This window comes from Hypanus sabinus, chromosome 28 (assembly GCF_030144855.1).
Source record: "Hypanus sabinus isolate sHypSab1 chromosome 28, sHypSab1.hap1, whole genome shotgun sequence".
NCBI lineage: Eukaryota > Metazoa > Chordata > Chondrichthyes > Myliobatiformes > Dasyatidae > Hypanus > Hypanus sabinus.
Window position 1 is genome coordinate 42,295,281 of NC_082733.1, and position 13,863 is coordinate 42,309,143.

The 13,863-nt window shown below is 40.6% G+C and overlaps 1 protein-coding gene across 2 annotated transcripts in view; it reads left to right on the forward strand.

Annotated features, from left to right (window-relative positions):
- spg11 (SPG11 vesicle trafficking associated, spatacsin) overlaps window positions 1-13,863 on the forward strand; it is a 213,490-nt gene that overhangs the window by 15,933 nt on the left and 183,694 nt on the right. For both annotated transcript variants that reach the window (XM_059953035.1, XM_059953036.1), the window contains exons 5-6: window positions 1,851-1,991; window positions 3,595-4,016. In XM_059953035.1, coding sequence (XP_059809018.1) covers window positions 1,851-1,991; window positions 3,595-4,016 — 563 coding nt within the window. The remainder of the gene's footprint in view (window positions 1-1,850; window positions 1,992-3,594; window positions 4,017-13,863) is intronic.

Sequence of the window (13,863 nt, forward strand, 5' to 3'; positions counted from 1 at the left end):
ACCGTTGTTGTAACACGTGGTTATCTGAGTTACTGTCGCCTTCCTGTCAGCTTGAATTAGTCTGGCCGTTCTCCCCTGACCTCTCTCATTAACAAGGCACTTTTGCCCACAGAACTGCCGCTCGCTGGATGTTTTTTGTTTCTCACACCATTCTCTGTAAACCCTAGAGCCTGTTGATTGTGAAAATCCCCGCAGGTTCTGAGAAACTCAAAACCACCTCATCTGGCACCAACAATCATTCCACGTTCAAGGTGACTCAAATCACATTTCTTCCCCATTCTGATGTTTGGTCTTTTATGCATTGAGTTGCTGCCACATGATTGGCTGACTAGATATTTACATTTATGAGCAGGTGTACCTGATAAAGAGCCACTGAGTGTATATTACAAAGAAACAATTTAAATCCTGTCCTCTGAAAATGCTGTTCTTGAAGTAGTGAACCAGGGGTCCTTTCACACTCACCTATTTGTGCCCATACCATATGCTATATGCTTTTTTATTCATCTGGAGTAAAGTATTGACTTTACCAGAATCACTTGACACCTCTGTCATGTGTGTTATATTTTGAGTGGAATACTGACCACTATCTTTAAACTGAGAATTCCTGCTAATTTAGCCAAATCCATTGTCAGCTTGATGGGCCAATTGGTCTCCCATGTTATAAGGAAAAATGGAACAAGTGTGTTTGTTGTGTACAAACCGCTTTGTCCACACATTGTGGCTCTTCTTTACCTGGTGGTAGTTAGGAGGAGGCGCATGCTGAACATTTAATATGAAAAATAATGATATCCACCAGGAATTCTGGCCAAAAGTCGAGTTTATTGTTATATACATAAGCACATATATGCACAGGTATAATGACAAACTTGCAGCAGCATCATGGGCATATCAGATGAGTTGCAGCTGAAATTATACATGCCTCTCTCGGGGTCCCCACCTCCTTCCCTTTCTCTCATAGTTCACTCTCCTGTTGTATCAGATTTCTTTTCCACCTCCTATCGCCTCTCAGCTTCTTACTTCATCCCCCTTCCTCTACCTGTTTGGCTTCACCTATCACCTTCTCACTTGTCTCCCTTTCCTCCCCACACCTTATTCTGACTTCTTGTATGTGGATGGTAGGGGTGGGGAGAGCGATGGTGCAGGTCGATGGGAGTAGGCAGTTTAAATGGTTCAACACAGACTAGATAGTCCAAAGGACCTGTTTCTGTACTGTACTTTTCTATGACTATGACTTAAAGAAGTTTCTGAGTTGCAGATTAAATTTAAGGATAAAGATTAGCTTTATTTGTCACAACAAGTAGTGAAGGGAGTTGTTTGCGTCAATGACCAACACAGGACGAGGATGTGCTGGGAGCTGCCCGCAAGTGTTGCCAGGCTTCCAGCACCAACGTAGCATGCCCACTATTTACCAACCTTAACTACTAGATCTTTGGACTTTGGGAAGAAACTGGAACTGGAATACTCAGAGGAAACCCATGAATCTACAAACTCCTTAGAGACAGTGACTGAATTGAACTCCAATTGGTGATCGCTGGCACTGTAAAGCAATTGCACTAACCACTATGCTACTGTGCGACACTAATTAGTCATGGAACAAATTCCAATATCCTCAGTTTCCTTGCCAGTTAGCAGTTCCAATCATTTGTGGTTTATATGTTGATTATTATAGCACCCTTATGCATGACCATTATGCATGATCATTTCAAAGCCACACTGACTGAGGGCAGTGTTGAAGGTCCACTGGTAATTAAAAGGACTGTTTCAACTTCACTTCTGCTTTTGTGGAGCTTTGGTAAAATTCAAGATTGATTTAATATGTGAAATCTCAGCTTGTATTATTATTCTTGCAGGGAACATCCTGATCACCTACAGCGTGCCAGTAAAGAGTACAATGATGAATCTTTGAGAGCGCCCGCTGGCATTGATGAGGATGACCTTGCAAGTTCTCTGTACAGTGATAAAGTGCTTAATTTCCCATTTCAAACAGATAGGTAAGGCTAGAAGCTATCAAATTTAATGACAGTTTAAATAAATATATTTAAAGTGAAATGAGTTGTGTATTACATTTATTATTAATACATATATTGAAATAATTGGCCAAAAATCCAAAGGGAAAATTGGAATATTTTATACTGACCTTAATAACCTGGAAAGTTTTGCTTGAAAGCATTTTCATTTGGAACTTTTAAAAGAAATTGGATTAAAACTTGGAACAGAAATAAATTACAGGGCTACAGGCAAGGTGCTGGAGAACAGAGTGACTGGTAATCATCTTCAAGTGGCTAGAATATATACTTAGGACTGAATGGCATTTTGTATTTTACAGTTTTGTATTGCACATTTATATTATCCTATCTCAATATTTAGCTGGTGCATTTTGTACACAGTTGTCCCAGATATATCTAATCTTTTGATCTATATAAGTGTACTGAGGGAAAAAAGTAAACAAAATTTTATTCGATACCACATCTGAAACTCATCATCACATACCAGTACAAGCATATGTACAGTACATTAAGTATTTTAATGGCTTAAATTCCAATTGAAATCTGTTCAAATCACTGATCCCTTTAAGGTCCACGGCTGTGCAATAACAGAAATGCTCCCAAGCACATACCCTTTGTTGCTGCACAGCAGGAATTTTCTTCTTTATAATGTAAATATAATTTTGAAATCTATGTTAATATAATTGTGAAATCCCCTGTAATTAGTTGTGTTGATAAATATAATCATAAATTTTCTCAATAATAAGCATACCGTAACCTTTACTTTGAAATGTTTAAAGCTTCAATGTATTTACGTTGTGACAATAAACACAGAATGGAAGTCGGCAGCTCATTGTTGATAAACAGCTGGCCCACTGAATGGCAACACTGTCTTAAGTTTAAAAGTTTACAAAACATGAAAGATCTTATTTGTACTATATTTCATTATACCTTTCAATTAATAAATAAAATCAGAAGTATGTGATTTTTCAATCTTCATTCTAAATATAGTATGCATGTTGGTGGCATCCGTCGGTCTCGAGAGACCATGGATCTGCGCCTGGAGTTTCCAGGGCGCAGGCCTGGGCAGGGTTGTATGAGAGACCGGCAGTTGCCCAAGCTGCAGGCCTTCCCCTCTCCACGCTACCGATGTTGTCCAAGGGAAGGGCACTAGGACCCAAGCAGCTTGGCACCAGTGATGTCGCAGAGCAACGTGTTGTTAAGTGCCTTGCTCAAGGACACAAATAGGCTGCCTCAGCTGAGGCTCGAACCAGTGACCTTCAGGTTACTAGTCTGATGCCTTGTCCACTAGGCCACGTGCCAACACTATAGTATGCATGTTACCATTAAAAAACCACTTAAAGTGCTGCATGGTTTTCAGGCCATGTATATATTTCCTAGTCAGAACAATGGTTGGTCTGCACAGCTGTTTAAAAAAAATTATTAGAGGGAACATTGGCTCAAATCTTCCTCCTCTCGCCCAACCTTGGCCTCAGAGAAAGACTGTTGAATTTTGTTTGGTTGTGTATGGTTGAATTTGAAGTTTATTGTTGCATTTTTATTGTGAAGTTTATTGTTTTGAAGCATATTATGTTTATGTTTAATAAAGATCCTGGACAGCCCAATTGAGAGCTTTCTACAACAAGACAAAGGTATCACCGGAAGAAAAATTCCTGACAAAGTATTTCACTCCCTGGTATAGTTATATCTCCGGTTGGAAATCAAACGCTACACCCTGTCGTACCAGTTCTCGGCAATCAAATGGTTTTGGACACGAGGAGGGTCTAAACAGACAAGAAATTAAATGGTTCAGAATCTTTCAGCTACAGGGGCTGAAGGAATCCATGAGTATAGAGACGGTGTCAGTTTCTGGATTCAGTGTTTTATTCTCCCTAGTTGCTGCTGACTCTGAAGCAATGACTATTGCATTCTGGGACTTGGAAACTGAAGGAGTGACGTACCATCACATAGATGGCCATTCCTTACCCGTAGAAGGAGGTGGCAAAGATGAATTATGCCTGTTTCTCACAGGTAAGCATTTGATACTTCAACTAAGTATGTATTTGTTTTAATCGCTTCTATCTGGTACATCTCCAATAACTCAGTGCTTTCAGTTTCTTCCATACCGACAAAACCAGAATCAGGTTTAAGAGACTGAAGAAAGATAAGTTTTATTTGTCACATGTACTTCAAAACGTACTGTACAGTAAAGTGCATCGTCTGCGTCAAATCAAATCTCCAAGGATTGTGACACTTGGGTGTCACCACACTTCTGATACCAATATAGCATCCCCACAATTCACTACTCTAACCTGTACGTCTTTGGAATGCGAGAGGACGCTGGATACATCACTAAACAATTCCTGTTAAATGAGTGTTTTAAGTTTCTTTACAGGGTAGGATCAGAATCAAGTTTATTGTCATTGACATATGTTGTGAAATTTGTTTTTTTACATGAACAGTATAGTGCAAGACGTAAAATATTAAGAAAAGTTACAACAAGAAATATTTTAAAAAAGTATATATATAGAGCAAAATAGTGAGTTAGTGTTAATGGACAGTTCAGAAATCTGATGGCAGAAGGCACTAACCTGTTCCGATAACATTGAGTGTGCATCCTCAGGCTCCTGTGCCTCCACCCTGATTGTAGTAATGAAAAGAAGGCATGTCCTGGGTAGTGAGGGTCCTTCATGGTGGCAGAACACAACAACCATTCCATCTGAGCAACGGTGTATTGACCACTTTGAGAAAAGTGAGGTTTGTGCTGCTTTATTCCCCAGCATTGTGGCCTGGTGTGAGGGTGGCCCCTCAGTTGATGATAAATTAATTCTCAAGTCAAAACAATTCCCTGGATGGAGTGTGTGGCAGACAGCTGGTATCTCGATTTAAAATTAGCAGATTTCCAGTGAGTGAGTTTGTTGAACGCCCATGAGATGGCTTTTTAGAGCAGTTTGTTGTTGAGCATACTCGGGAATCAGCTATACTGGATTGGTGTTATGTAGTGGACTGGAAGCAATCAGGGAGCTTAAGGTAGAAGAACCCTTAGGAAGTAGCGATCACAAAATGGTTGAGTTCAACTTGAAATTTGATAGGGAGAAAGTAAAGTCTGATGTAGCAGTATTTCAGTGGAGTAAAAGAAATTACAGAGATATGAGAGAGGAGTTGGCCACAATTGGAAGGAGATGCTGGCAAGATGACAGCAGAGCAACAATGGTGTGAATATCTGGGAAAAATGAGGAAGGTGCAGGATAGATGTATTCCAAAAACAAAGAAATACTCAAATGGCAAAATAGTACAACCATGTCTGACAAGGGAAGTCAAAGCTAATGTAAAAGCAAAAGAGAGGGCATACAACAAAGCAAAAATTATTGGGAAGATAGAGGATTGGGACTATCCCCACAGAGAGCAACTAAAAGAATCATTAGGAGAGAAAAGATAAAATGTGAAAGCAAGCTATCAAACAATATCAAAGTGGATAGTAAAAGCTTTTTCAAGTCTGTTAAAAACTAAAAGAGAGATGAGAGTGGATGTAGGACTGCTAGAGAATGAAGCCAAAGAATAGGAACAGGGGGCAAAGAGGTGGCAGATGAACTAAGAGTATTTTGCATCAGACTTCACTGTGGGAGACACCAGCTATTTGCCAGGTGTTGAAAGGTGTGAGGGAAGAGAAGTGAATGCAGGTACTATTACAAGGGAGAAGATGCTCAAAAACTTGAAACACCTAAGGGTCCATGGGTCATCTGGGCTAGATAAACTGCTTCCTAGGGTTCTGAAAGAGGTAGCGGTAGGGCTTGTGGAGGCATTAGTAATGATCTTTCAAAAATCATTGGACTCTGGCATGGTGCTAAAGGACTGGACAATTGCAAATGTCATGCCACTCTTTAAGAAAAGAAGAAGGCAGCAGAAAGGAAATCATGGACCAGTTAGCCTGACCTCAGTGGCTGGGGAGATGTTGGAGTCAATGGCTAAGGATGAGGTGATGGAGTACTTGATGGCACAGGACAAGATAGGACAAAGTCAGCATGGTTTCCTTCAGGGAAAATCCTATGAAGTTAAGAGCCCATGTTATTACAGGAAAGTTACTAACATGGTTAGAGCATTGGCTGATTTCTTTGAGGAGGCTTCAAGTGGGAGGTAAAGGGGGATGCAGTGGATGTTGTATAGTTGGATTTTCAGAAGGCTTTTGACAAGGTGCCACACATGAGGCTGCTTACGAAGTTAAGAGCCCATGGCATTACAGAAAAGTTACTAACATGGTTAGAGTATTGGCTGATTGGTAGGAGGTAGCGAGTGGGAATAAAAGGATCCTTTTCTAGTTGGCTGCCAGTGACTAGTGGATTTAAACCAGTGTTAAAAACTTATACCAGAACAATTTTTAACATGGATATAGCCCATATTACATACGTTTAAGACTGCAAGCTTGTTCATATGTCAATGAAGGTCATCCAGGTCGTTGTATATCAAGCAGTGGTCAATCAAGGCAACTGGACTTGCTGTGTTCTCTAGAAGATGTTTTGCCACTCATCCAAGTGCCACAAGTCCCTGTGTTTTTTAAACCTACAAACACACTGAGACAGAAGCACGTCCATGCAGGGATCCTACACCCAAATATAAACAGAGCAATATTATATATGCAATGAGAGCAGACAAAACAACCTCTTCACAAACAGATCGCCCAACGTAGGGCTAACACTCAGGTCAGGACTCAGCTATAAAGGACAAGGGGCACTCCTTTGATTATAACAATGTGCACATTTTGGACAGGGAGGACAGGTGGTTTGAAAGAGGGGTTAAAGAAACCATCTTTATCAAACTGGAAAACCCATCCCTGAACAGAGGGGATGGGGTATGACATCACCTATCAGCTACTTACAATGCATACCTAACATCTCTGCCCTTGGATGACTGCAGAGGTCCTGCGACTCCGCCTTCAGAGCAGGCAACAAGGCAGCCCTAACAACAGCGAGGGCCAGACTGTCTTGGGCTATCAGAGAGGCAAAGTGTGCACACGCCCAGCGAATCCACAGCCACTTCCAGGACAGCGGCGACACGCGGCGCATGTGCAAGGGCATTCAGGACATCACCAATTACAGGACAACATCACCTGACTGTGCGGGTGATGCCTCCCTCCCAGATGCACTGAACAAGTTCCACGCTCATTTTGAGGTGGAAAATGATGTGGCGGCGAGGAAGTCAACCCCTCCTCCAAACGACCAGGTGCTGTGTCTCATCGAGGCCGATGTGAGGGGAACCCTGTGTAGGGTCAACCCACGGAAAGCTGCTGGACCAGACAATATTCCTGGCACAGTGCTTGGAGGATGTGCAGACCAGCTAGCAGATGTTCTTACTGACATCTTCAACATCTCCCTGAGCAGCACCGTTGTTCCAACGTGCTTCAAGGCTGCCACTATCGTCCCCGTGCCGAAGAAGTCTTCAGTGTCCTGCCTAAATGACTACCGTCCCATTGCACTTACATCCATCATCATGAAGTGTTTCGAGAGGTTCATCATGAGGCACATCAAAACCCTGCTGGACCCCCTTCAGTTTGCATACCATCCCAACAGTTCAACAACCTCCACCCTCCACCTGGCCCTAACCCACCTGGACAAAAAAGGCACATTTGTTCAGATGCTGTTCATAGACTTTAGTTCAGCATTCAACACAATCATCCCTCAGAAACTGATTGGAAAGCTGAGCCTATTGGGCCTGAACACTTCCCTCTGCAACTGGATCCTAGACTTCCTGACTGGGAGACCTCAGTCAGTCCGGATCGGGAGCAGCATCTCCAACACCATCACACTGTGCATGGGGGCCCCCCAGGAATGCGTGCTCAGTCCACTGCTGTTCACTCTGCTGACCCACGACTGTGCTGCAACACACAGCTTGAACCACATCATCAAGTTCGCCGATGACATGACCGTGGTGGGTCTCATCAGCAAGAACGACGAGTTGGCATACAGAGAGGAGGTGCAGCGGCTAACGGACTGGTGCAGAGCCAACAACCAGGCTCTGAATGTGAGCAAAACAAAAGAGATGGTTGTTGACTTCAGGAGGGCATGGAGCAACCACTCCCCGCTGAACATTGACAGCATCTCGGTAGAGATCGTTAAGAGCACCAAATTTCTTGGTGTTCACCTAGCGGAGAATCTCACCTGGTCCCTCAACATCAGCTCCATAGCAAAGAAAGCCCAGCAGCGTCTCTACTTTCTGTGAAGGCTGAGGAAAGTCCATCTCTCACCCCCCATCCTCATCACATTCTACAGGGGTTGTATTGAAAGCATCCTGAGCAGCTGCATCACTGCCTGGCTTGGAAATTGCACCATCTTGGATCGCAAGACCCTGCAGCATTTAGTGAGGTCAGCTGAGAAGATCATCGGGGTCTCTCTTCCTGCCATTACAGACATTTACACTACACGCTGCATCCGCAAAGCAAACAACATTATGAAGGACCCCATGCACCTCTCATACAAACTCTTCTCCCTCCTGCCATCTGGGAAAAGGCTCCGAAGTGTTTAGGCTCTCACGACCAGACTATGTAACAGTTTGTTCCCCCAAGCTATCAGACTCCTCAATACCCAGTGTCTGGACTGACACCAATTTACTGCCCTCTACTGTGCCTATTGTCTTGTTTATTATTTATTGTAATGCACTGTTTTGTGTATTTTATGCAGTTCTGGGTAGGTCTGTAGTCTAGTGTAGTATTTTCTGTGTTGTTTTTATGTAGTTCGGTGTAGATTTTGTATTTCATGTAGCACTATGGTCCTGTAAAACGTTGTTTTGTTTTTACTGTGTACTGTACCAGCAGTTATGGTTGAAATGACAATTAAAAAGTGACTTGACTAGACTTGGCGTCTCCACAACCATTCACACCTCCATTCATGCAAAGTTAAGACTATTCACCCTCTCATTACCTCTGCCACTCTTAATGATCTTCTTGTGATTGCTGTACCTTTAAACAACTCAGGCTACGTCCACACTACACTGGATAAATCCATAACCGAAGCCTTTTCTCTTCGCTTTTACCCTCCGTCCACACTAAAATGGTGGTTTCTTCCCCCAAAACTGGAGCTTTTCAGAAACGCTCTCCAGGGTGTGTAATTTTAAAGATGTCACTTGGGCAGATCAGTGTGGACGGGGTAACCAGAGAAATCTGAAAACTCTGTCAGACGGCAGCATGCCATTTCATTGTTTTCTTGAACGCAACCTAACAATTTCAGAACAGACGGCAACGAAACTGAAGCCAGAAGAGTTAGAAATGTACTCACCAAATACTTTGACCCATAACTTACTGAATAAATAAGTATACTCACTTTGCCCTGTTTTCTGTCCTTGCTCGTATGAAGGTGGTTTTACCTATTTATGCAAGTACTTCTCTGACAATAGATGTCTAACAGCCTGATGTAACATTGTATGGAAATACGAGATAACACTGATGCAGACATGTTTTACACATTTAACAAGGTGCTTTATTAATGCAACAGAGTTGGTTTTTTGGTGTTCGTCGGCAGCCGGATCATACTGTCGGTGAACTCCCTGTCGGTTGCCTCCATACGCTTCAGTATTTGTTTTTTTTTAACTTTTAAGTCCTCCTGAGCGAGAGCCAACAGTTGTCCATTGTTTAAGTTTTTCTAGTCTGTAACTGAACAAACGCACCGTCTTTCACAGCGAGATTCAACACCAAATATGTTGCTTGTTTTTGGTAAATGTGTCCTGCGCATGTACAGTAGGAGGAGATTCGCCAAAATATCCGTTTCAATATGGACAGAGATTTTGTTTTAAATGCCTAGTGTGGACGTCCATTGTTTTTACGTGAAACTGGCGTTTTCAAAATTATCTGGTCTAGTGTGGACGTAGCCTCAGTTTCTAAGCCAGAAAACTACCCACCATGGATCAGAACTGAAGAAACCTCTCTGGTGAGTGGTGAAACGTCTTCTAGACAACACAGCAAGTCCAGTTGCCTTGATTTACTACAGCTTGTTCCTTGAACTAAACACAAGAAATCCCAGTTGTTTAAAATTGATATAGTGACTTCCAACTCTGATGAATGAGTTGTAAAGTTTAAAGGGGAATAGTTCGTAAATAGAATTGATGGAATAACGACTGTATGAGACATGCATCTTTAATTGATCTACTCTCCCGCTCATTTCTCTCCATCCTCCCCGCCCTCCCCATCCTGTTGACACTCTGCTGTGCTGGGTAATTGATTTACAGATACTCTACTATTTCATTTCATCGGTGCCTTGACCATTGTTTGTTGATAAGTATTTCTTTCCCCAAAGTGCACCAATGTGTGCTTTCAGCAGGACATTGTTATGCACCAGTATCCTGGATCTTGAGATCAACTATCTGATATTGCCAGACAAACTGCAAATCAATCAGTACCTTCCTCAAGGATGTGATGCTGTAGTGTGCAGTGTCAAAAGTTAGTCCTTTGGAAAATTCAGTAAGTTTTTCTTAAAGAACATTGGATATCAGAGCACAGTGTTCTATTTTGTAACTCTAAAACATAAAGCTCATTAAAAGCAAAACCACAAGGTTGGGAATGCAAGTTTAACTTTGTGTCTACTCCACAGCATAATAAATTTTAAATTGTTGCATTCAGGCCTAAGGAATTCATTGTTGTGATTGATTTCTTAGTCTTGTGGGATAATGTGTTTCCTGACGAGGGCTGTCACCTTGGCAGGTAAAACTCGTGGCTGTGAAAACATTCTCAGGTTCTGGGGCTACCCCTGTGGTGGCAGTGAGAGTTGACTCTGAAACTGCAGGAAGTGGTTCAAACAGCTCGTGACCTCTTCTCTTTTTCTCGACCCTTCTCTCTGGAATTGGCTCTGATCCCTTTCTCTTTCTCATGTTCCTTCTTTCTTTCATGCCTCTTTCTTGTCTCAGTCCATCACAGCCTACAATGCTGACCCTCCTGTTTTTACCACATACAAGCTCAGTGTGGCTTGCTGGTTGCTGTACTTCCCTGTTAGAAATGTCACTCCCATGTTGGATATCTTCAGGGTTCAATTCGGTATCTTCAGCTGAGCCAATGATTAATTTCTTTTTAATTAACTTGCCATTCACTTCTGGTGTAAGTCATATTGCTCGTCTATTATTAGGTTCCATGTGGTAAATCTCAGGCTAGCCAGACCTGCGTCACTCTCTTCATTTTCATTAACAGCATGCAGATTAGGGCTTTTTTTTGAAACTGCAAATTGATTTTTTTTTAATCTTTCTCTTTCTTTTCTTTCTTTTTCAATCTTTTTATTAAATTTCATATATAAAAAAAAACAACACAAAATAATGAATAGATTACAGATTCAATAAACTTGAGATTACATTAGTAATAGGATAATAATATCCTATTAAAACATCCATCAACAAAAGGTACATAAATCAATCAAGTCTATATAAATATATATGAAAAACAAAAATAATCGTCGAAAAAAGAAAAAAAAAATTGAAATTATATATGAGAAAAAATATATAATGAAAAAAAATACTAAACTAAAACTAACATGGGCAATAATAGCACTTTATAAATATATAAAGGTGTCAAGAAAAGAACTCCAGAACTCCATACCTGAACAGGTATAAGTAGAGAAAAGGATCTGAAATAAGCCAAATTAATTCATATGAAAGTGTCGAATAAATGGTCCCCAGGTTTCTTCAAATTTAATTGAAGAATCAAAGATAGTGCTTCTGATTTTTTCCAAACTCAAATAAGAAATAGTTTGGGAGAACCACTGAAATGTAGTAGGAGGATTTACTTCTTTCCAGTTTTGTAATATAGACCTTCTGGCAATTAATGTTACAAAAGCAATCATTCGTCTGATTGAAGGGGAAAGCTGATTGCCATCTTCATTTGGTATACCGAAAATTGCAGTAATAAAATGGGGTTGTAAATCGATATTCCATACTGAGGAAATGACATCAAAAATGTCCTTCCAATAGTTATGTAAAGTGGGACATGTCCAAAACATGTGAGTCAATGAAGCCACTTCTAAGTGACATCTGTCACATTGAGGATTAATATGCGAATAAAATCGGGCAAGTTTATCTTTAGACATATAAGCTCTATGTACAATTTTAAATTGTATTAAAGCATGTTTAGCACAAATAGAGGAGGAATTAACCATTTGTAAAATTTTTTCCCATTTATCTGTTGATATATTACATCGAAGTTCTTTTTCCCATTCTTGTCTAATTCTATCCGATATTTCTGGCTGTATCTTCATAATCATGTTATAAATAAAAGCTACTAATCCCTTCTGACAAGGATTAAAAGTAAAAATCAAATCTGAAAAATCCGATGGAGTTGAATTAGGAAAAGATGGAAGAATTTTATGTAAGAAATTTCTAATTTGTAAGTATCTAAAAAAATTAGATTTAGGTAATTCAAATTTATTGGATAGTTGATCAAAAGACATCAAAGTACCTTCAATCTTTCTCTGTTCCCTGTGCATCCACTTGTCTTTTTTTCTGCCCAACATACTCTTTGTATGTGTTCTACCTTCTTGTATTTTCTGCAAGTTTCACCTTTAAACCTACTCTCTTGTGTATGTGAGCCTCTGCTACAACAGCAACAGTTGGGTTGGCCAGGCTGGCCGTCATCTAGACACTGTAACTTTGTTCACTTTTAAATGTAAGTTGTGCTTCACTTAGGAGCCATTTTTGAAAACTTTCTTGTAAGACTCCACAAACTAAGCAATCTCTCAGTGCTTCATTAAGCCCATTGCCGAGCTGACAGTACTCTGAAATGGACTCCCCTTCCTTTTGGTTCTGCTTATGAAACCTAAAGCCTTCTGCAATCAGCAGTGGTTTTGGTTCTAAATGTTCCTGCATTACTTTTGCGATTTCAGCAAAGCTGAATTCTTCTGGTTTGGTTTGAGATTCCTAAGAAAACTGTAGGTATTTAAATGCAATGCACTCAGCAAAACTGGTACTTGTTTCTCACTGGCTATTCCATTTGCTTTAAAGTGCAGCTCAATTTGCTCCATATACAATATCCATTTATCTGTTGTGTAATGGAATGTGTCAGGCTTTACTGATCTTTTTAAAAAATGATTGTCACCTGGTTGTCACTGTTTGTGAACTCATGAATTCTTCTGTTTTCTACTTTTTTAAAACTCAATCGTGTCTTCCCTTCTGAAGACGTGTTGCTGTGCTTTTTGTATTTTAACTTGAATGTCTTGCTGCACTTCCACAGGTAGGTAATTGTCTCAGGTTTGTTTTAAACATACCTCATTGACACTTTTGGGACTCCAAAACATAAAACTAATTAAAAGCAAAAACACAGGTCTGGGAATGTGAGTCTACTTTAAGCAAGGCAAGCAAACATTATATGATAGTGTCATGACATGTGCAATTCACTTATTTTTATATGTAAGAACACTTAATCAGCAGCATACAGTAATTACAATATTACTGAAATAGTAAACAGACAACACACAGTGTACGCCTATCAACCCGATGTTTTAACTTACTCTAAGATCAATCTAACCTTTCTGACCGACATTGATTTCCATTTTTCTGTCATCCATGTGGCTCCAATCCCTCCAATCACCTTTAAATTACGCTCCTTGTATTAAACATTTCTGCATGGGAGAAAGGTGCTGCTGTTCACTCTATCTATGCTTCTTATCATCTTGTACACCTCTATCAGGACACTTCTCATCCTTCTTCACTCCAAAGAGAAAAGCTCTACTTTCCTCAATCTTTCCTCATAAGACACGCTCTCTAATCCAAGCAGTATCCCAGTAAATCTCCTCTGCAGCCTCTCAAAAGGCTCTACATCCTTCCTATAATCAGGCAAGCAAAACTGCACACAATATTCCGAGTGTGGTCTAACATTCCAAGGTTTATATAGCTGTAACATTACCTCACAGCACTTGAA